We start from the raw sequence: 24955 nt of genomic DNA, 5'->3' as shown, positions 1-24955 counted from the left end.
ACCTTTAAGGGAAAGCTTACAAAGATAACCATCTAAGAGTGGATAAGGATGCAATTGCTCGCCAACAAGAAATAATCTAGCACAAATCTGCAACCTGTCCTTTTAGAACAAACCAGATATAATGTCGGAGCTTCATGGTGTGGGCACCATTATGTTGTCATTTATGTTATCGTTCTGATCTGTTCTTTATTGCAATTCATATTTGGGTTCATACCGTTTTATTTAACCACTTTAATTCGACTTTGCGAAGTAACGCATATGAACACAGATGATCCTGCCGACATAGGAGTAACATGAGGCAGAAGTTAATGTTTGCTCTCCTTTAGTGCATTCTATGATTTAAGGAATAGTTGAACAATTTGCATTAAATATGCTGGTAGGCACATTGTGTTAAGAACGAAATAGAGCCAGGCTTGCTTTTTCCCCTAGTTTCCAGTCTTTATGCTAAGCTACTTCAGCCAATGGGATACTCGATGTAATGTCAAACTATACCTTCAAATGTGGGTCTGAAGCCTTTTTTTGAATATTCAGAAAAAGGTAAGACAATTAAAAAAAATACATTAATTGTGGCGAACTGTCATCATTAATCGGCTTTCTCTACATTTTACGTTATCAACCATAGACTGCTTAAGCACACCAATACTCGTGATTATTCTTAGTTACTTCTTCCCCACAGGTCTGTTATACTTGGCATCAAAACCACATGAGCCGTTTCACATGTTTGTGGTGTGTGTTTGTCCATCCGACATGGATAAAACATAATGTGTGCCTCTAGTCATGCTTCATGGTCGAGATATTTGACAACCATAAACTAAACTTTCCTCTCTGGCTCTATATTTACTAAATGCACGTCTCTGACAGGTTTTTATTTTCATTCATACATTTGTAATGTTGTGACAGATGAGGATACTTGGTGTTGGAGTTATATAGCTGTCCCCGTAGGCTCATGAAAAGGATTTACGACGTGTTGCACAGGCCTTTAGGTTTGACACCGCAGGTTACTGGGGTGTTATATTTCTGTGTGTGGACTGTGAGGCACATTTTACTGAAAGTATTCCACATTTTGTTTTAACAAATAATCGCTGTAGTTAACTCCTAGTGCTATAGTGTTGTGTCACATATTATCATGCAACTGTTGATTAACGCCTTATGGATTTGTGCCATTGTTAATATATATATAAAAAAAGATTACAACAGCCTTTTAGCTTTAAATTAAAACCTTATACATGTAAATAAAATCAACTATGATCAACAATGAAATAATAAAAGATATCCATATAGAAGTTAAGTGTTCTGTGGGATGTAAGCTATACAAATAGAAAAAAAAAAGATGTATACATTCAGTTGTGGAAACATAAGTGTTGCTAACTTTTTGAATATATAATACATTTGAATAACCTGGATAATATCTGTACACTATACACTAACATTGTCTTTATCTGACATCAAAATAAAGGAGAATACTGCCAATATTCAGATGTTATGAATAACTGTCTTTATAATACTTGGAGTTGCTATGAATAGCAACACACTCTTGTATGATTCAGCAATGTTACTCAAAGATAAATCATACTTTAGCAACACCTAACACGTTGATTAACTTGTTGATCCTCACCGCAGGGCTCCTCCTATAACAAGCTATCTGCATATACTGTAAGTGCATATTTCACTTTAATTATTCTAGTTGGGATTGTCTTGTTAGTAATTAACCCAGGCTCTCCACGTTGGGTTTGGGGTGAAATTAGGCCAATTAAAGATCAATAATCCTGATCTTTAGCGTTCTGCCTCCACACAGTTGTGTCTGTGTGTTTCAAGGCCAGAGAACAGTCAATGGTGCTCATTAGTAAGCAGCACCGGTTTGAAGTCGATACGCTGAGAGCTGAGAGGGTCAGGTCAATATAGATCTGAGCTGGAAGTTTAGTTAGAGAAGAAAGAAAGAGGCTGTTATCTTCTTTGTGTTTTAACTTTCTCTTCCTCTCTGAGTTATCAGAGCTATCAATTGTTTTCATTATTGATTAGTCTTTCTGTTGTTTTCTTCATTAGCTGTCGCTCTGTAGCATGTCATAACATGGGGATAACAATGTTCCTCCCAGTTTCCCAAGTTGCTGACTTTAAATTTCCTTTTTTTTCAGTTCAACCCAATTATATTTCTGTTGATCGACTGATTGTTGGAGGTCCTTTTTATTTTTGTATTTATTCATTAATGTATCAAAAGTTAATCTACTGAGTGAAGTGAAAGAAAAATAAGGCTTTTTAATCCTTATATCAGATTTTTCTTTATTTTATATATTTCTGTTTCTCAGTTAGTATGTCTGCATGGTAAGTTACCTCATGTGAGTCACATATCACTTAAGTCAATACCATGAAATCCATTTTTAGTCACAGACATTTAGAACACGCGCACATGCACACACACACACACACACACACACACACACACACACACACACACACACACACACACACACACACACACACACACACACACACACACACATTCCCTCACTCATTCCCCTGAGTTTAGCTCTATCTCAGAGATCAGTTTGGGAATTAGTTCTGATGTAGATTCTGCCTCTCTGCCTGGGGCAACACACACACACACACACACACACACACACACACACACACACACACACACACACACACACACACACACACACTGTCTTACATAAGCCTACTCAAAATCACCTACACACCACCTCTCAAATGGAGGGAAACACGGAGTCAGTCATTAAAACAGTTTATTTCCATCCACCTGTTGTAATAAATATCTTTAAAATGGTCCATTAACTAGTGTAAAAAATGTCAAAATAATGCTATAATTAATTGATGCCTGGTGGAAAGAGTGGAAGAGAAGGCATATTACCTGAACATGCATAAAATGTAGATGATAGATGATTAGTGCTTCCTGTCACACTCCAATGGCTCACTGGGAAACTTGAATTCAACAGAACCGTCCCTACTGTTAATGGGGAAAAATGTCTCCTGTGGAAAACAACCATTATCTTTTTCAGTGGGGGTTATTGTTTACAAACTCATCCAATGTTTCTCTCTCTCATAAATTAAAACACACACACACACACACACACACACACACACACACACACACACACACACACACACAGTGCCCTCCTGCCAGACACCTGTTGCAGTAATAAGTGGTTGATGACTGCCAGTGCTCTGCTTTTGTGTGTGTGTGTGTGTGTGTGTGTGTGTGTGTGTGTGTGTGTGTGTGTGTGTGTGTGTGTGTGTGTGTGTGTGTGTGTGTGTGTGTGTGTGTGTGTGTGTGTGTGTGTGTGTGTGTGTGTGTGTGTGTGTGTGTGTGTGTGTGTGTGTGTGTGTGTGTGTGTGTGTGTGTGTGTGTGTGTGTGTGTGTGTGTGTGTGTGTGTGTGTGTGTGTGTGTGTGTGTGTGTGTGTGTGTGACATGTTGTTGTGAGAGAAAATGAACAGTCAGCAAGTAATTGTGAACACGTGTGCATATACTGTGTGTGTGTGTGTGTGTGTGTGTGCATTTATTTGAAGGGCAGAGACCTGAGAGGTGATAATACACACTGAATGAGAGAGAGAGAGAGAGGAAATGGGAGGAGACCTGCAGTGTGAAGGTTAGAATGGAGGTGTGGTATGAGAGGCATTGGCTCTGCTCAGCACAGTTAATACACTTGTAATGCTGATTATCTGCGGCCTGTCGTGTCAGGGATGGATGAGATAGAAAGAAGGCGGAGTTGTTGAGGGATTAAGGGCGCAGTGAGGATGGACAGACCGGTAATAGGAAAAGTAGATTGATGCTTAAGGGGATGCAGGAATATTGTTTCCTCTTCCAAACAACAATGGATACTTATTATCTTACTATTTCAAGTTAGCTTATTGCAATGATGGATTTATTTCATTGCTTCTTTCTCAACACGTTTTTCGGAATCACCACCATTACCAGCTGCCATAAAATCAAATGACATGTTAATTTGTTTTTACACTGGCAAAATAAATAAACAATGTGCACAAATCACTTTGACAACCAGTCGGAGCAACAAATGACATTTCACCTGGCATGTCATGAAAAAGGAAAGTGAAATATTTCAAATATAAGAACTATGATTGTTTCGCTCTGGCTGATTTTTGCTGGATATGCTCTACTTAATTTCCTGACCTTTCGGGTGCATAAAAATTATATTCACAAGTTTAACTTCTTTCAATTGAAACCCTCTCAGCATATAAAAGGGCATGTTGTTATTTCCTTCTGGCTGCTGAAGATATCTAAAGACATCCGGATTACCAGGCTTGTAATAACATTGATACTTTTATGAACTGCAACCACAATAACAACTCTCGTTATCAGAATAAAAACATTGAAATGTCCTCCGCTCCTCCAACCTGATGTGATGAGGTTGTTTTGCTTTGCTTTCACTAAGCTTTAAATGTTTTTATTAAACATTTGTAAGACTTTAATGAGATTTGCTGACTCATTTGACCACCTTTGGTACAGTTTAATGTCAACATCTTTCTCTCACATGTTTCTCTGTAGTATAGACAGGTGTGGAGTCTTTTATTAAACAATTGAAACAGCACATGTTGTCAGATTTGTGTAAGTGGGGCAGTGAAAATGGAAGAAGTGCTGTGTCTGCTGATTTAGAGATGGATAGGTGCTCAGGATGAATGAATAGACTCAGACAGATATGGGACAAAGACAGATGGAGTTCAATTGGGGAAAAAAGCCTGACAGAGCGACGGATGAGTTGTTTGGAAAATACGCGTCGGTACAGGTTGGATGAGGATTGAATTGTGGAGGAAAGATTGACAAAGGACAGGGTAACGGAAGGACAGTGGAGAGAAACGTTACAAGAGACAGACGTACAGTACAGGTTATACATCATACTGACTTTTGCTGAATTTCCTCTGTAATAATAATGTTTTCTGCAAAGTTAGTTGAGAATATTTGCCACACAACAAAGCTTAGAAACCCTGACATCTGTAAGGATTGTTTTAAGGCAAGCTTGTTTAGAAAGCAAATAAGGCAATTGGTGCTTTACAGTATCATCCAAAGCCTTGAAATAAAGAGTAAAAAGGCCCATCATGAACGGACATTCAAATACATTTAATTACCAATTGGCTTTGATATCCAGACTCTAGGGTTAAAGGGGAGAGATAGTTAGAGAAATGTGAGCTGAGAAAGAAAACCGAACAATAGGTTATTTCACTCTAAACTCTCTCATCGCTCTTCCTCATCTTTACCTCCCATCCTGCTCTAAACTGCCTTGTCATGTGTCCAGGCAGAGGTAGTTGTTTTGAAAACAGTGCACACATTCTCTCACACACACACACACAAACACACACACACACACACACACACACACACACACACACACACACACACACACACACACAGACACACACACAGTGTCCTAATCAAAGCCAGGCTCTGCACATTGTGTCCCAGTTGGGCAGCTATTTTTATCTACAGCACTCTAACAGGGATGGAATGGGTCAGATAGGCCAGGCTGACAAATCCATCAAGACCAACAGATAAACAGCCTGCTAGTACACACACACACACACACACACACACACACACACACACACACACACACACACACACACACACACACACACACACACACACACACACACACACACACACACACACACACACACACACACACACACACACACACACTCAGTTACAGGTAGTTCATGTCTATATTGTTCTGTCTTTTTGTGGTTCCCAGCAATGAGATATGTGTGATTATATCCGTATTCCCTTGCTTGTTCTGCCTCCTTAATACCTGAATCTGTGCCCTCCTACACTCCACATGCACAGTCTGTCCTGCCAAATTAGCACCATGGCAAATCATCAGGCCTACACACGAATGATGCTGTAACACACACAAACACACACACACACACACACACACACACACACACACACACACACACACACACACACACACACACACACACACACACACACAGACACACACACACTTGTGGTTAGAGACACATGATTACTGATTTACCGTTGTGAGAGTTGGCAGTGATCCCGTTTCTGGCTTGTTAGTTTCAGATTCAAGTGCTCTGGCTTGGACCCAATTAGTTTCTCCCCCTACCTTCCTCTCTCTGCATTTACCTTTGTGTTATGACTATGTGTTGGATATCATTTGAATTTTACAAAACCCCCCAAAAAACACAGGCAGTTCCTAAGATAAACTGAGATCATCAATCATTTGTGTTGTACATAAATATTGTTGTTTGTATTAACTTGTACCTATATGCTTTTAACCCAACATACAACAGCACCTTAAAGGACATTTAACAGCTATAGATGTTTGTAGTGTACATAGCGCCTTTAAAACATTTACAGTATAGTCAATTCACAAGTGCTGTGAGAGTTTCTGAGTCTTCCTTACACTCAGGTCACATCAACTCTATTAGCCTGAGTCACTTAAGCTGTGTCAGCTCAGGTTATACACCTACCCTCTTTATATATATGACAAATGAGAAATTAAATCAGTTGCTAACAATCCCCTTGTCTTAATGTGCGACTGTTACTTCTTGAACGTGGTGGTTGAACTAGATATATATGAGCATAACCCAGCATTTGGCTCCCCTTCTACCTTTTATATTATCTTATAGGTTTTCTAAATAAACAAGTATACAAACAGTCATTGGGGAGGCATAAAGATGCAGCTCAAAGGAAAGTCAGATTGAACCGTGCACAAAGGTGAACTTGATATATCATTAGTTGGTGGTTGCATGTCAGTAAAACTCTTTCTTTTCCTGGGGTTTTCTGTCAATATTGCTGTTTTCTATATTGATTAAAAATATTTAGTTTGCATTTAACAACTATATTAGCCAGGGGACCTCGTAAAATCTTGTTTACTTAGCCTTTTGCACGTTCTGTCTGTCTCTCTCCATACCTGTCTCTCTCCATGTATCTATTTCTGTTTCTCTATTCGTCTCAGCCTCTCTACTTGCCTTCTTCTCTCTCTGTGTCTCCTTCTATCTTATGTGTTGCCAATCCAAAATAGTAACACACACATTTGCGACCACAGCTTTTCTCCGAACATCCATATGTGCCTTTTATAAACATGCACACATTCATCGCTATGCTCTCGATCCTAACACATACACACTCCTGTACAGCTTATAGGGCCATATGATAGTAATTTGGCAATATGGCAGGGGGGCTGTGGGATCCAGTTTACTGGCAGGAAACAGGAAGTCGCCTCTATACTTTTATCTGTTACTGTCTCATTACTGGATGCATATAAACGTGTGAGGATATATAATGTTCCATTGATAGTTGTCTTCAAGATTGTCCATACCTCTTGCTTTGCTCTCTTTTTAATGTATGATGGGATTTGTTGTGAGATCAAATACTGATTAATTCACTTGTGCAGAGTCCTGTGTGCAAAATCATATTAAAAAAGGTTTCTTATTCAGCCACTTAGCAGCGTAGCAGAACTCCAGAAAAAAAACACACACCTTAAGTATTTTGTTATCGCATATCAAGAATATCGACAGACATTATCATTCATTATAACTAAACACAAATTATTTAAATACACCCCATTTTGTTCCTTTTCTCTTTGGTTGATTACTTCTTCCTGTTAAAAAATCTTCCTCCCTAGATGCTAGTTGCTAACTTTGTGTGTCTGCTATTCATTGTGAACAAATGGAGTACAGCGCACAAAGGATTTATCACAGCTTTTTTATTAGACACAGCGGCCTAATGCTGCTGCTAGAAATGGAGCTGGTGAGCTCACTGAGACAGAAAATAGAAAATGTAAAACCACAAAACCAACCAAAAGCCCCTAAAAATATCAGGTGGTAATTTCTCACAGTGAGCTACTCCTCAGCCGTGAAGCATTAGATCTATTTTTTTTGTATACACAATATTGATTACAACTGTATGTGGCCGTCTTATTTGTTTTGATGATGTTTGTGACATGTGTCACATGTTTGTAACGGTGATATCTTGTGTTTCAGGTGCGTAACCTGTGCTACATGGTAACTCGGAGAGAGAAAATGAAGCACACACTTTGTGACCTCCAGGAGAAGATCTTCCACCTGCAGATACAACTCCTGGAAGAAGACGTCGCTGGCGGTAAGAAAGAAAGAAATCGTGAGTGTCTTGTGGTTTTTCCAATTACAGTTGTATAAACAGGCCAATGTAAAAACCTGTTACCTTTCACCCACTCAAGCGCTTTAGCCAAGTCCGCGCCAACACAAACTCTGGTCAACCAAATAAAACATGTACGGTTTGGAATCATAAAGTGCTTAACGGTTACATCCAAACCCTTGTTGACTGAGAGTGGTGGGTGGACAGATTTTGGAAATGGCCTGTCATCATTTTTGCACAGTACGCCACACTTGACACCTGCTGAGCAAAAACTCAAAAATAATTGTTCAGCCAGATATTGTTGCACACACCATCCACATAAATGGAGCTCGATTTCCTGTCCACTCGACCACAGATGACTGACCTCCATTCATTTCTCTGGGACGGAGAACATGAAGGACGAAGCTGGGTGGTTGAGATGATTCTGCTGTGTTGGCAATATATCTGCTAAATGGGACCAAGCTTGAATGCTAAAGTGGTTATCCTTTTAAGAATATTATATTTTCACTACTTGTTACGGTAGACTACATTTGTCTTTTATAGTATTTTATCATTTTTCATCAAAAAGAAAGATACCTCTATGTTTTACAAATAAAACAGGTAGAAATGTATTGAAACAACTTTACAAAGGAGAGAAAAAGGCAAGACATTCAATAAAAGTTAAGACAATAAACTAAAGAAATGGTGTAAAAACAATGGATATCTAAACAACAATGCAGCCTTTTTTAAAGAGAGCTATTTTAAAGTCATTTTGTAACTCCTGACTGATCAATGTCCCCTGGTAAGACTATGAACAAAGAAGCCTTTCCAATCACCACCTTTTAACGTCATTAGTCTGGATTTAAGTACATCTAGTGAGGTTGGATCTGAGCATCTGAAGCCAGGCTCTGGTGTGCACGGGGATATGCGGTCAGATGCTCAGCAATGTATCCAGAAGCTTAACTGTAAGCAACAAAATCTTAAAATCAATACTCAAACGGACTGGGAGCCAATGTAGAGCATTGAAAGCTGGTGGGAGATTGTCATATTTCTTTGAAGATTTGTTATCTCTTTATCGATTCGTTTGGGTCCTCAGATAGAACAGCTCCATACATATACAGGCTGTAAGCTCTCAAACATGGAGAAGCATATCATCAGATGTATGCCAGGGACACTTGATACAATTTCAGCTCAATGAGTTCTTCAAATATGAAAATCAAACATAAAACGTAGCTCCTCCATTCGTAAATAAAGATAGTACATAATATACAAATGTTCTTTAAAGAAGGAAGACAACACACAGTAAGGCCTTCGAGGGACATTAGAATAATATATATTTTTCTTAAAACTCTTTTTACAAATGGTTTGGTTTTTAAGAAGTATAAAAATACACTAAAGTAAACGGAACAAAAAGTATACAAATCACAGTATTCAATACTTCAAAAAGGCACTCAAAGAGCATTGTCCTCCACCATGGTCAAATGCTCTATCTCAAAATGTCGAATGAAAGTAGCGCTGCTCGATTATGGAAAAAATTATAATCTCGATTATTTGGGTCGATAATTGATATCACGATTATTAAAAAAAGATTATCCATTTAATTTGAAAACATCCATTTACAAAAGAAAATTGAACAATATGTTTTTAACAGTTGATTACCCTGAACTTTAAATATAATTCAACTGAAAAAGCAAAAAGAAATAATAATAATAAAATGTCTTTCTTTTTTTATTAAAAATAATCGTTTTATTTAGATTATGTTGCTTTCATAATCGTTGCAAGCCAAAATCGTAATTGCGATTAAAATGCGATTAATTGATTAATTATCAATATGATAAGTGAACCAAAATGCGTCGATCTGCCCTGTGATTCAGATCTGCTTCCTATACTGCAAACCGCAGAGGTATTAATTCATAAACAATATTTGTGATCTGTACTCTTAAGATAACAGCTTCCTTTAGGTCATTAGTAGATAGTTAGAAGCTTATCTGTGAGATACATGTCAGCTGAAAAAAGCGATAAAACAAAGGTTCAAGGGGAATAACAGAGAGATGTTTAGCTAATTAGTTTCTCATTGGCTGCCAAATTTAATGGTGATGATGGTGAACCTTAGTTACCACGACAATAGTTAATTGCTGTTGTTACCAAATAACAGTGACCTGTATTTGGCTTATATAATAGTGTTAAAGGACTCCATTAGCTCTCGTCGTCGTGACCTGCTGCTGTCATAGCAATGACAGTGAGAGCTTGTTGTCATGGTAATACCAGCTATGTCTCGCTGGCATGGTAATGATAGTTAACTTTTCTCAGCGTGTGTGTGTGTTTGTACACTCAATTGCAGTGCTCATCATTCCCAAGGCAGGGTGCATAAACACACATCTATGCATTGCACTAAATCTTACAAGCATTTTCACTCTCTCTGTAACTCCCTCTGTGTCTCAAACAGACAGACAGAGAGACACACACACACACACACACACACACACACACACACACACACACACACACACACACACTGCTGACTCAGCAGATTGCTGTCATCAGGTACCGGGAGCTGTGCTGCTGGCACTAAACAGCCATATCTATTCTCGCTGCCACAGGACTTAGATTAGAGAGGATAGTTTGTGTGGTGTGTGTGTGTGTGTGTGTGTGTGTGTGTGTGTGTGTGTGTGTGTGTGTGTGTGTGTGTGTGTGTGTGTGTGTGTGTGTGTGTGTGTGTGTGTGTGTGTGTGTGTGTGTGTGTGTGTGTGTGTGTGTGTGTGTGTGTGTGTGTGTGTGTGTGTGTGTGTGTGTGTGTGTGTGTGTGTGTGTGTGTGTGTGTGTGTGTGTGTGTGTGTGTGTGTGAGAGAGAGCTGCAGAGAGTGAAGGATGAGGTTGTCTGCTAAAATGATTTACTGTGTCCCTCACCTTGCATCTACTTCTTTTCTCTGCTTCTTTTTTCTTTCTCTCTTATTTTCCACTCTCAATTTTTCTGCATCCTCTTCTTTAATCTATTTTTCTCAACCATCTGTTGTCTTGCGTAGCCTTTCTCTCATCTGCAGTGTCCTTTCCTCTCTCCTATTATATTTGTGGTTGTCTGATCATGCCACTCTGTTTCAGTCAGTCCCTAAATTCTGGTCCGTTATAATTTTGTCCCTCACATAAACTTATTTTGTGGCATTAAAAGTTACTCATAGCCTCGACATAGACACATTGTGTACTGATAAAGCCAGATGGGAATGTTAACTAAACAACAAAAAAACAATCACAACATACATTTGAATTAATCGGTCATTTTTCATTTATTGTCATCTGGCACCAGTTTTGACCCAGCCGGTAATATTTTCTGTGATCCAAATGCACATTTGATCTTATAAAAATACAGGCTTAAAACAATAAGCAGTATCCAAACATTTTGGATGTCATGTCTCAGTTGTTTTCGTAAAATTGGTCTTAACATCGGATTCTAGGCAGCACAGAAGGTTCACAAGTATAAACACGTTTTTCAGATTTTTTTTCACGCAGATCACGTCATGCACCAGCACCACTATCCTGTCTCCCTTCATCTCCCTCAGGACCTTTTTTGAATACACACTCCTCTTCTAACCCACCTGAAACAGAACTACAAACCTCTGTCCGCCTGTCTGTCTCTCATAGTTCTTAATCTGTCAGGTTCCACGTTCTGTGTGCCAGTCCGCCTGTCTGTCTGTCATGTTTATCTGCCTGTCTGTCATGTCGGGGGCAGCTCTCGTCATGCTTTGTGAAGGCTAGCATGTTACCAGCAAGGGGGTCGACCGGCCGGCGGGCCATATCCCTGCTGTCCCAAATTCAGAGAAAGAAGCTTGTTGCACAAAGTACAAGGAAGTCTGTTTGATGATGATGATGATGATGATGATGATGATGATGATGATGATGATGATGATGATGATGATGATGATGATGATGATGATGATGATGATGATGCAACTACTAGATTATCATGAAGAAAGATAATGATATAATTGCAAAGTCTATATAAAGTTGGCAGCAAAAAAAAGTGCTTTTGATCAAAGTTCTATTTAACCTAGTTTAGTATTATTATTTGTTTCAATACGACAGTTATTGTCAATACAGGTGTATTATTTATACTCCCTATATAGCATTTAAAAAACCTGCACATTTTTAAACATATCGACGCACGTAAAGAAATACAGGTCCAGCTATATTCTGCACACACACACACACACACACACACACACACACACACACACACACACACACACACACACACACACACACACACACACACACACACACACACACACAGTATTATTGTTATGCAGGAAGTGCAGTGCATTTACATTTTGGCTCCAACCGAGTTGTGACAAGCTGACAGTGGTTAGTATTGGTCTCTCTGATCTGCTGTCAGAATGTGTGTGTGTGTGTGTGTGTGTGTGTGTGTGTGTGTGTGTGTGTGTGTGTGTGTGTGTGTGTGTGTGTGTGTGTGTGTGTGTGTGTGTGTGTGTGTGTGTGTGTGTGTGTGTGTGTGTGTGTGTGTGTGTGTGTGTGTGTGTGTGTGTGTGTGTGTGTGTGTGTGTGTGTGTGTGTGTGTGTGTGTGTGTGTGTGTGTGTGTGTGTGTGTGTGAGAGAATAAAAGAAGGGAGAAAATAAGGAGGGAGGAAGTTTGGGATGAGAAGGGACACCAAGGTAATAGGATGAAAAAAGAGTGAAAGAAGAGAGAGGAACACAAGTAGCAACCATGAGTGTGAAAGGACAAAAGAAAAAAAGGTAGAGAGAGGTAGAAAATGACAGTAGGCAAGAGAGAGAAAAAACATTCTCATATTGAACTAATGAGCTCAGGTAAGAAATGGGACACAGTGGCTACACACAGACAGACTCACACGCTGCAGTTCAGTGCACCTAGAAAGAGGGGAAATTAATCACAGACTTCAAAAAGACGAATCCCCTGGTGCTGTTGCACTTTCTAAACAAGAACGTGAAGGCGGTTTGGAGGGGACTATAATTTTGCAGGGATGGAGAGAAAAGCAACGGAACTTTGTAAAGACAAAGGAGGGGGGGGGAAAGCCCAGATCTGACAAAAAAAGTGTTTGAAAAGGTTTCCACTGCTGATGGTTGGATTTGCACTGAGATTACAACCTGCAGGGGGAAAGCAGAGCCTGCAGGCGTCCTTGAAAACCCAAAGACAAGTTTTCCAAGCTGTATAACATATAAAAGGACAAGATCAGATTAGGGGGAAAAAATGGGGGAAAAAGTTGAAAAATGGTCAAGATCAGAGGATAAGATATTCCTGTCAAAATAAAAAAGAAAGGAATCACAATTGAGGGTTCTTTGTGGAGGAGCGTTCCCTCTGGGAGCTCCTTCAAAGATCCCCTGGCGTTAATGGCCTCCGCAACATCAGCCACGGCCAGGAAATACATTGGATTGGTTGAGAAGTGTCTGGTAGATGTACCTGCACTCTTTTACAAATCCACCTCATTAAAAAAAGTGTCAAGCAGTCATACCGTTCTCCTGCCAACTTCACACTAAATGACATGGGTTAGTTCTATCTAAGAATAGGAGTCACCGGAGGCCCCACAATACCATAATATCACGATACTAAATTCACGAGACAATATAATTGCCATTTAAGTGTATTGTGACCACACATATATTACCTTTTTTTTAACTTTTGTATCTGATTAGATAAGCTTTGCAGCACATTCCTGATGTCTTCCTCCAACATCTCCATATTTTGTATTTTTTTTATTACTACTTGCAAATCCGCAAATTCCCAGCCGTGACTCTGTTGAACCAGTGAGGACCAGGGAAATCTTTTTGTATGTTTGCGTCATAAATATTTGGTACACAACAACAACAAAAGCAATGGCTTCTTTTAAGACGCAGTGTTAAAAAAGCAGAACAAAATAGTCTTCATTTAGTTATTTGTTATTACTGCTGCACCACTCTGATGTTGATACGAATATTCAAAAGGAAAATTGGAGGCAGAGAAAGGGGACACTAGAACTGCAGCCCAGAAACTACATTTAGATCTTATTTCCTTTGGCTAAAATCCTTGGAAGAATCCAGAAGTTATAATTGTTGTGCTGGCAGCCAAGCCTCCATCTGTACTCCATGTAACTTTCTGACAAACAGCACCCTGTAATATCTTCCACACACGTTTTGGATTTTTGATGGGCATTTCCTTCTTGTGGTAGAAACTATTTCATTATAATAGCTCATTTATATAGTATCCCTAAAGTGGAGGGATAACACCTGAGCGTTTTGTAAATTAAGCTTTTCAAAAAGCCTTTTCCCTCTGTTACAGTCCCTATCTCAGCCAAGGCTTTAAACACAGGGTACAGCAAGGATGTTGGCTTTGTTTTATAGTGCACAGCTAAAGTAGAGAATGCATCAAGGACAAACATTGAGGAGGTGCTGTGCATGAGAGAAGTTGCAAGTGGCAGGTGCAATAGTTAATACGGGGAACAGATTTGTTTTTTATTCTCCCATACTCATTTCATGTGTGTGTGTTCTTGAACAACATCTAGTCGCTTTAAGGTTTTCTCTGTCATTACTGAACTTAACTCTGATCTCCTTGTGAAAGTGGCCATTTTTTAAGGAAACAACAAAGTGAAAAGTAAAATAATACAAGGGTGATTGCAAACTTACAAAAATGTACAAATCTCTATTTAAACTCATGGTGACTAACTAGGTTACCAGCACGGACATGTACAGAGAAAAGATTCATCTAACAAACTTGATTCTCACTTGAAAACTAATTGCATCGCACCTCTCTGCCCTTCCTGTGTTCTGAGTGCTGATCATGTCACGCTCATAACTTTAATGAGCTACTGCCGCTTTCGCTGCACATAACTTTTAACGGTTAGACATTTCTGAGCATCCCGCTTACAACCCAGGTGACGATCTGTCTTGGACCTGAAAATAAAAATCCCTCAACGCTTTTAACAGCTTTTCCCAATGCCGAAACATCTCATGTTTTTGATCAGCAATCTTGCCGTCAATCTCTATGATGTCTCCAAATCCTTCCATTTAGCTTTTGATTTTATTCCTGAAATGGAGGCTATAACTTGAAAAGCCCTTTCAAAAAAGTAATGATTAGATTTATTTAGAATGTGTAAAACAATAATACAAAAATGTAAGATAATTATTATACAATACAAAATTAAGAAATGTCAAATTGATATAAAAAATATAAATGATTCTAAATGATATATAAACAGATAATCTACTGAATTACACATCCGAAAAGGGGTGGGAAGAAGTTTACACTAATTTAATCCCAAACCTTCTCTCAAAAGCTTATTAATTAATTATTAATATATATATATATATATATGTGTTAATAATTTAGCTTTTCGGATTTTTTTTCTTTTTTTCTTTTTCTTAAAGAAATACATTTGTTATTGAAAAACAAACAAAACATAAAACAAGAAATAAATAAACAGATGAATAAACAAATAAACAAACAAATACATAAAAGAGGTAAATTGATATTCAAGAAAAAACAAAATAACAAACCAAATAAATAAACTGCAAACACCCAGTTATGTTTAAAAAACGTCATCCCTGTATCTTGTTGAAATCATTTCCTTATACCTTTTTTACAGTTTTAAGTTCGGACATCCCTTGAGCTCCTCAAAAATGTTTATATTCTTTCCTTCTAAACATTAAGTATGTTACTCCGAGTAAACTATACTGTGTCCCACTATCTTCTTTTCTTCTCTCTCACTCCTGAAAAACACACACACACACACACACACACACACACACACACACACACACACACACACACACACACACACACACACACACACACACACACACACACACACAATGGCCGTCTCAGTGTGAAATCTCTCTCTGGTCTCTCTCAGCTCTATTCAAGCATGCCCTGCTCCTCCATGCTAAAGCAAGCATGAGGACAGCCTACTGCTGCTATGACAGCCACACACACAGTCTAGACATGTACTGTGCCAACCAACACACACACAAAAAGAATCTATACTGTATGCTACAGAACTGCTACAATAGTATATTAATCAGGCTTTGCAGTTTGTTCTTCTTCAAGCCCTTGTATGTCTTGTAACCCTGGTCTTCGGGTTAGTTCAACAATTTTGTTCGGACTAAGATATTTCAACAACTATTGTACGGCTTAAAATTAGATTTGATTCAAACATTCATAGACCAAAGAGGATTAATCAGATACATTTGGACATCCCTGTTTCGTCTTGCAGCATAAAGACATTGACATTTGTGTTTTTTGGCAAAATGTCTCTACAACTATTGGAGGGATTGCCATGTCATTAAGGTCCCCCTCAAGAGGAGCTTCAACAATTGTTATATCTTCTGACAGAAGTCATTCTTTGGTCTAATATTAACTTTGTCAAATACTCCTACTTGGTCCTGACCAATCAACTGCAACACTGATGACCACAGCCTCAGCCATAGTTCATGTTAGGTACTAATTAGCAAATGTTAGCACGATCAGACTTGCAGAGCGACTAGCTTAGCTGTAGTCTTGTTTACAGATTTTGAATGATTCAGAAAATGTTCAATATAGGCCACTGGTTTAATGGATATATTTAATCTAGTGTTCTCCTAATTTTGTAAAGTCATAATATTTAAAGATATACTTTTTATAAAACAATGTAAAAAAATGTGTGGCTCTATGAATACTTACCTTCAACAGACAGCTTTGATAATGCTGAGTATTTTACCCAAACAAAATTAGCTTTTCCAAAACCCAGTATTGCTGTAATGAAGCCTGCAGCTGCCATCTGCTATACCAATGGACACGCTCACATAGTCACACATGCAGTGTATAAACACGATTCACGGCAGTGGTAGAGTTAGTGAGCCATGCTTTGTTTGTCTAAACAGCAGGAGTCTTTTACAGCAAGTCAACCCAACAATAAGGGCTGGCCATATCGTCGACCGAGAGACATATAATAATGATCACCGTGCATTATGTGAGAGTCAAAACACTTTGAAATGCCTTGCCTGTGTTCAAATGTGCGATGAGAATAAGCTTGCCTCGCATTGCTTTGCCTATGTGCTGTGTGTGCACGTGTTGTATATTTCTCAATAATAATCAAATCTTTTTTCTTTTTGATTGGTAAAATTCATCTCTACTATGCACCTGAACACATCAACAGTGATGTAACGGGGGGTCGTTTGTTGTTTTGAGTCTTTCAACATCTTGGTGGGTCAGACCGTGACTTGTGTTCAGGTTGCATATACCTTCCCAGGGACCTCCTCTACTGGTCCAGAGCCATGTCAACACTTCCTCCGCTGACTCTGAGGTGTTCTTGAAGGCTCTGATGTGCCATTGTACCTTCAGTTGCTTCACGAGGTACAACAAAAGCACATAAAGTCCTTCCCAGTCGACAGGATTTCTGACGGTTACTGTGGTCCTTGAAGGTGTACTCCAGGCATTAAGAAGGTGACCATCTGTGTTTGAAGGCGTACAGGTCTGCAGCTGCAAATTCCCATGCTGATGGATCTACAATGGGTTTAAGAACCAGAATTTACCACCTGGTGCACTTGTCCTGCTGAAGAGCCTTTCGTCAGCCGTTCAGGATGTCCTTGGACCTCCCCTTGCCTGAGCATTGCCGGCAATCTGGAGATTCCACTTTGCCCCAGATGAAGAGGTTTGTAAACTGCCAGGACAAGGAACTCTACGTTTTCTGGTTAGGCTTGCCTCAGATAAGTCCAAGCGACCTTCAAAACCATGGAATGCTCCCACCTTGTCTCCAGCTGCCACTGGCCGATCGTTTTGCTGGACCTCCCCTCTTCCACTGCTGACAACTCATCTTCCATCTTGGCTTTTTCTCATTCTAGAAGGTGGGAAGGTTTCCAGTCCAGCTCTTTCCAGATTCGCTGTACTTGGTGGAGCATGAGCACAACTTCGACCGATCTCCACTTCCTCCCTGTAACCTTAACCTCGACCCGTGCCAGGGCCACCTTGGGGTCACTGGAGTCCTTGTGCAGCAACACCTTAAACTCCTCCTACAGGTTCTTCATGGCAGCTCGAGCTCGAAAAACAACTTCCTGAATCTGCTTATCTCTTAAAGCATCTCTATCACAGAGGTCTTAAAGAGGTTAAACTTCATACACAAGTAGATTCCACATTACCAGTGTCCTGTTATTTAAATTACAAACATGTGACAGGCGTTTTTTCAAGATTTCCCAATCCAGCACAATTAAAGGAGGTGTATTTATCTGCGATTTGGGAAAACTGTACTTCCTCAGGCCTTAAATTAAAGTCTTCTTCTCTGTTTGTTTCTAACCTTCCTACTTTAATCTCTGTATGACATATTTCTGCCTAATAAGCTAAGTTCAGCGTTTTATTGACCAAATATTTAATCAACTAGTCATATAAATAAACATTAGTTGCATCCTTAATTGAGGTATTGTAGTAAATGTCTGCAATTTCAAGTTTGACTGCACGTTATAATACAATGAAATGTGATTATTGATAAATATATATCAATAATACTATAAAGAGTAAATAAGCTTTTCTATTTTTTTATTTTTGCATCTATTTGTAGAGATTTGTAAAGAAATGTAATGAGACATATAGAAACTGTATTTGCTGTATAGCTCCTTATTATATAAAGGATTTTATTTTTATTAAATTACCAGACATTCTGTTGATTTGTGGCCATTTTGTTTTCATTTTTGAAACAGTATGGCAATCTCTTACACAGCTTTGACATACAGTGACACTGTATTTATTGCACTACTGGTGTATTAGACTTTAATATACTGTCAGGTTGGTTTCAGCTACGTACTGTATGAGTGTTTGTTGTTACCTGCCACACTCTCAGCTGGAGGGAGAGAGCGAAGTTTCCTGGAGAGAGAGGACAGATCGCAGCAGGGAGGCGCTCTGCAGGGCTCTGTTTCATGTCATACAATGTTTGTGTCAGCATGCGCATAGACCTGAACACACAGCTGATGTGTTTATACGTGTGCCGTATGTGCAGGGTCTTTTTCCTTAGCTGGAAGTATTTGACAGTGACAGTGTTGCTATTCTTTTTTTAAAGTCTGCAAGGTGCACTAGACTGTTTGATTTATAGTACTAGAGATACAAGGACATGAAACACAGTGCATTCACAAACAAAGACAGTGATGGAAGAAGTACAGTATTAAGATATTCTACTTAAGTAAAAGTAGTAATACCACAGTGAAGAAATACTCTGTAACAAGTCAACATACAAAAGCATTAGACTCAAAACATACCGTAAGGTAAAGGTAAAAGTACTTATTATACACGAGACGATTTCATAATAATATATATAATATTTTATTTTTGGATAATAAGTAAGTAAGTATAAATGCATTACTGTGGTCCTCAATTTGCTAGCTGTTAAGGGTGGGGCTAACTAAATAGCTTTAATTCAGCCTAGCTTGAGAATGTTGATCAATAACATTTCTTCTTAACTTGACTTATTTTAATATATAAATATTTATTTCTTAAGTAATTAAAATAATGTAGTGTATTTTCATCTCAATTGTAGTGGAATAGAAGTAGAATGTACTAAACTGGAGTAAACTCAAAATGTACTTTAGTAGTGGAACCCCAGGACTAATATTTTATTTAGTTGAGATTAACTAAGGTATCTTTGATCACAGTCACATGGGCTTTCAATTTGTCAGCCCTCGTCTCAAACTTTAACTAGAATACTAAACAACCTTAAAGACAAGCATTAGCATGCGTCCCAAGTCTTGGGGTTTTATCAGGGTAGAGCAGCAGGGTGTATGTGCCACTGAAGATGAACTATCGCTCTCTCCGCACACCTCATCAGGAGGTGGGTCACATTTTGCCGATGCCACCTTTCCTTTCCTGCAACCACAAATTAGCTCTCACCTTATGAGCATGTGTGCCTAGCTAGGATCATGTCCTAAAAATAATAAAAATATTGGCTTTTTTTGCACTTGTGTACTTTATGTTTCTTTAATGTGTTGAAACTCTACTTCCTCTAGCCTTTAACCCTCCTGTTGTCTTCGGGTCAAATCTGACCGATTTACTACTTTCATCAATCATAACTTTTTTGTTTTACGTTTCGAATGCATTAAGGCTTTATGATATCCTTCACAGTCGACATTTGAACATATAAAATTGCTGGTCACCACTTTCATTGAATTTTGGATGATTTAGTCCATTTTGTAACACCCATGGTGTACCATCCGGATCAGATAAAACAGACACACACACACACACACACACTATATAGATGTGTCCCCCCGTATGTGCCCATTCCCCCATGTGAATCACACCTGGCACACACAAACACACACACACAGAACAATTTGACACATTTCCCGCTCTTATGTGCCCATCCGCCCACATGGATCACACCTGGCACACGCAATACATGTTCAGTGTCTATTCTTTGTATATTTACTGCAGTTTTTCATGTATACCAGTAGTCTGATACAATATGTACAGTTTGAAAGGGTGTTAAATGAAATTCGGTGATGATTAATGGTTTTTGTGTGAATGTAATAACAGGACCGGTCAAATTTGAACGCAAACACCAAAGTAAGGGGGGGAAAACGAAGACAATAGGAGGGTTAATTCATTTTTTTACTTTTTTTATTTCGATGTAGTTATTATCTGCCTTACTAGCTATGTTTACGTCCAAAGGTCCTTAGCATTCTTACTATTTTGCAAAAATACAGTTGGCATGTCAGGTGATTTCCTTTGCAGTGTATATATTTCAACAATATGGATCTAATATTGCACTTACTTTCTCCAGCTTTAATATTCTTGTATGCTACATTCTCCCTCAAATGCCACCTAAGAGAAAATAAAAACGCTCAATGTTGCTTTCCAGCTTAAATTGAATAACTCACCCCTAACCTGAGCCCCTATTCTGTGTCTCCCTGCAGATAAAAACGAGAAAGGAGAAAAGAGGAAGCAGAATGGAGTGAAGGACAAAGGAAAGGAGAGGAGGAAGAGTAGTCCCGAGAAGAAAAAGGAGAGGTTGAAGGCAGAGAACGGCTCCCTGCTGAAAGAGCTAGGTACAGTGTGTGTGTGTGTGTGTGTGTGTGTGTGTGTGTGTGTGTGTGTGTGTGTGTGTGTGTGTGTGTGTGTGTGTGTGTGTGTGTGTGTGTGTGTGTGTGTGTGTGTGTGTGTGTGTGTGTGTGTGTGTGTGTGTGTGTGTGTGTGTGTGTGTGTGTGTGTGTGTGTGTGTGTGTGTGTGTGTGTGTGTGTGTGTGTGTGTGTGTGTGTGTGTGTGTGTGTGTGTGTGTGTGTGTGTGTGTGTGTGTGTGGTGTGTGGGTGGGGTGTGTACGCCCTTGCAAGGTTTGCAATGTTTCCAAAATGGCTGCACATTTTGTAACGCGTTTGTGTGTGGTTGCAACACCTTTGTAGTCTTGATGGATCAATCATTTATACGGGCAAAATGCAGTAACAAAAGAACCAAGACATTATACAGTTGGAAACCTCCAAGTAATATTATTTTATTTCTACCTGATAAAGACTTTATATGAGGAAACTTTATCTTAAATGAATAACTGATGCATCTACATTAGAGTGCTGCAACCATTTAGAGAACATGTTTTGTTCAGCTGTGGTCAGCATCCTGGTGTATTACTTTTTCTTTTTCTACAGACTTTGTGCGTCCGTCATCAGTGTTGTCATATATTTTCTGTGTGTAGATCAAACGTCAGATGCAATTGTAAAATGTTTAATAGGAATTGACTGCAGCTCAGCCCAGCAGGTTTCATCTGACGCATCAGGCTGCTGGCACTCGGCAGTGTAACGTCAATCACAGAGAAAAGTGAAGGCGAGAGATGAAGCAAGACTGCATATTATAAAAATGTCATCCCTGTAAATCAAGCAGACCTCCTCTCAGCTTTTCTGTTATAAATAAATCACTTTATATTGCCTGTTGAACTTCAGTATTATAGAAGCTTCTCCTCAGTGACACAACATAAGTTACAATCATACAGTGAAATATAGGAGCTGATCCAAGCACACACTATCTTGGTACTCCACATCATATAGGGTTTAATTTACCAGGGGCATTACTAGAACTATTAAATTACAATTTTCTAAATGTATTTATTCTTTAAAGTTCATACTAAGATGGTCTCTTTTGGGCATTGGACTTTTTCTAAAGTAATATAGCAACCAAATGATCCTCCTCTGCACCTCAGATTTGTTTATGGTATGGTAGTCTAGTAGTGTTTGTTGCTTGTGGACATGTAGATAGAATCGGAGGGATGAACTCCTCTTTAATGGTCACACATGCAGAGCACACAGCACACACAGTGACATGTGTTCTCTGCATTTAACCAATCCTAGTAGAAGGAGCAGTGGGCAGCTATTGTACATCGCCCGGGGATCAATGGGGGGTGGGGGGGGTTCTCCGGTGCCTTGATCAAGAGCACCACGGCATGGCCCAGGATGTGAACTGGGACCTCTCCAAGTAGCAGTCCACACTCCATATTTTATGTTCGGGGACTTGAACCGGCGACCCTACAGCTCCCAGTCCAAGCCCCTACTGACTGAGCCAATGCCACTGCCGCACTGTATGAAGGCAACTTGAAGGAAGCTAAAGAAGGAGGCTCTGTAATTCTCATTTTGACTAGCACACGTTGCCAAAGCCCAATCTCATTAGAAAGAATCTACTCAAAACAACCCCTACTGTCTGTCACAGTCAATTACAGAAGGGCCGACCCAGCAGGACGTTTCCACTGCCGCTCACTTGTAAACACTTACTGAACGGAATATACATCCATATACAGATACATCAGTGTAGTTTTGGGATCGTGTTAATAACTGGAGAAAAAAGACTTTGAACTATGTATCAAAACCGATTTATTTATGGCTGGAACAAAGGCCAATCTCCAGGTCTGGAAAGTGAAGCCTGAGCAGAAGTGCCTTAAACCTGCTTTGTGTTATTAATGGCAAGCAGGTGGCCACTCCACTGGTTTCAAATAGAAGTTTGTTTTTAACGAAGTCCAGCTAGTTTTCATACTCGATTGGTGCTCAGTAAACATTTTCCTGACGAGTTTATGGTCTCAATCAATAGTCTCAAGATTTCTACAATATAGCGTGATGTCATGGGCCAATCGAGAGTTAAATAAATGATGAAGCAGGATATACGTCTAGGGCATAGCTAACTTATGATTGACAGGTCGTTACCAGAAGGTGATGTCCCGTTGGTGTTTCTGCGTTTTTCTTGAGACTTTAACCCTATCACAGTGCTTTTTTGGTTTAGGTGATTGTATCTCTTTTCACTGTTTTTTACAAAAAAAAACAAGCAGGCAACCTTCAAATTTGAGGCTTCCAAAAACATAGTCATCATACCACATATTATAAACAGTCTATGGGTGGGACATATTAACCCCTGTTTGTAGACTGTAAATCCGGTTGTCGCTAATATTTTTCAATGTCAACTTTATCCTAGCCTGATAACCCTAGTGTCATTGTCATTCCCCTGTGGTTTTTGCAAACATAATCTTAACTTTTATATCAGTAAAAGGAGTGAACGTTTTTGAAAAATCATTCATAGAAATAATGTTGAGGGAAGCTCTGCCAGTATTTATCTTCATCATTAATGAGCCACTGGGAGTCCGACTCTGCCGCTCCTCATCATAAGTGAGATAAGGATGGATTATAATGGTTGCCCATTCCCCACCACCCATCAATACAGCTATATACAACCCTCAGAAGATAGGTATCAAATGGAAATGGAGCACGAACATATTGTTCGTAAAACTGAGAATTTACAGGCATTTGGCTGACACATACATATACGCTGTGATTTGAAGTGGAAGAGGAGATAAAGGCTTAGTGTCTTGCTAAAAGAGTGATTTGAATCTGTAGCTTTTAAGTTGTCAACACAAGACAAGCCACATGTCTGATTATTGGGGTGCACATTAACATTTCAATTGAACAGATATCCTCATAAAAGTCAAAACATAATCTGAACCATCTTGTCTATCACTGGGCAGGGAGAGAGGTTATATTTGAGATGTTTCACTCTGCAGAAGTAATCAAGGTTCATGTTAGCAGAGGTAAACATGTGTTGACTGGATGCAGATGCCAAAGCCTTTCTTTACAGAAACAGAATTGAAATCGAATATTCCCCTCTGATCCTGTCTATCTATTTACCTCTATATCTGCATTAAGTGAGGCAGACAGGATCGCTTTGAAAGCTGGCTCCCTTAACGTCATATTGCCTGACATCCTGAAAACATCCTCAGTTTATTTGTTCAGATGCAGCTGCTTCACGGGACGGCAGCGCTGTGACAGTTTGAGAGCTGGTGCTGTCAGGATCAAACGCAGTGTTTCCTCTCTTTCAGGTCATAGCTTTTTAGGTTATTGCTCTTATTTGGGAAATGTTCCACTGCAAAAACGACGTAACCATCCAAAGCCATTAAAAAGAGATTTTAAAAAAACACTTTAAATGATTTATAGTATAAAATAACGGTTGTGCTTTTAGGAGGAAATTGCATGGTCGAAAAAGTACAGACTGCATCCTTTGCCCGAAAGAGAATGAGTTATGAGTTCAATAAGGTTTTCTTGTCATGAAAGTAATCTAAAAAACAGCTTTTTTTCCAAACAGCGGTTAGTTGTGAATTTATATTTCTAGTGAAAAAGATAGAGATTGATCTGAAATTGTTGCAAGTAGTTACCCTATTTTGCATGTAAAAGCAATAATTGTAATAATCGAATAAAAATGTCGAAGGTCACCGACTTTTATAAATGTAGATACAGTATACACACTTTTATCATTCATTATATATTTAAACACAGATTTTAAGTGTCTTCAGGAGGAGTTATGGTCATTAATAATAGATTACTAAACACTTAAACCAACTTTATCGTGTTATCAATCATTTCTTAAATGTTGCTTTTAAATGC

The 24955-nt window shown here is 39.0% G+C and overlaps 1 protein-coding gene across 1 annotated transcript in view; it reads left to right on the top strand.

Annotated features, from left to right (window-relative positions):
• jade2 (jade family PHD finger 2) overlaps window positions 1-24955 on the top strand; it is a 168819-nt gene that overhangs the window by 129548 nt on the left and 14316 nt on the right. The window contains 2 exon segments of the mRNA XM_079649880.1: window positions 7982-8099; window positions 20967-21098. Of these exon segments, the coding sequence (XP_079506006.1) occupies window positions 7982-8099; window positions 20967-21098 (250 nt within the window).

This window comes from Notothenia rossii (assembly GCF_949606895.1).
Source record: "Notothenia rossii genome assembly, chromosome: 9".
Lineage (NCBI taxonomy): Eukaryota > Metazoa > Chordata > Actinopteri > Perciformes > Nototheniidae > Notothenia > Notothenia rossii.
Note: the sequence above shows the minus strand (reverse complement) of the source record. Positions and strands in the feature narration are given on the sequence as shown.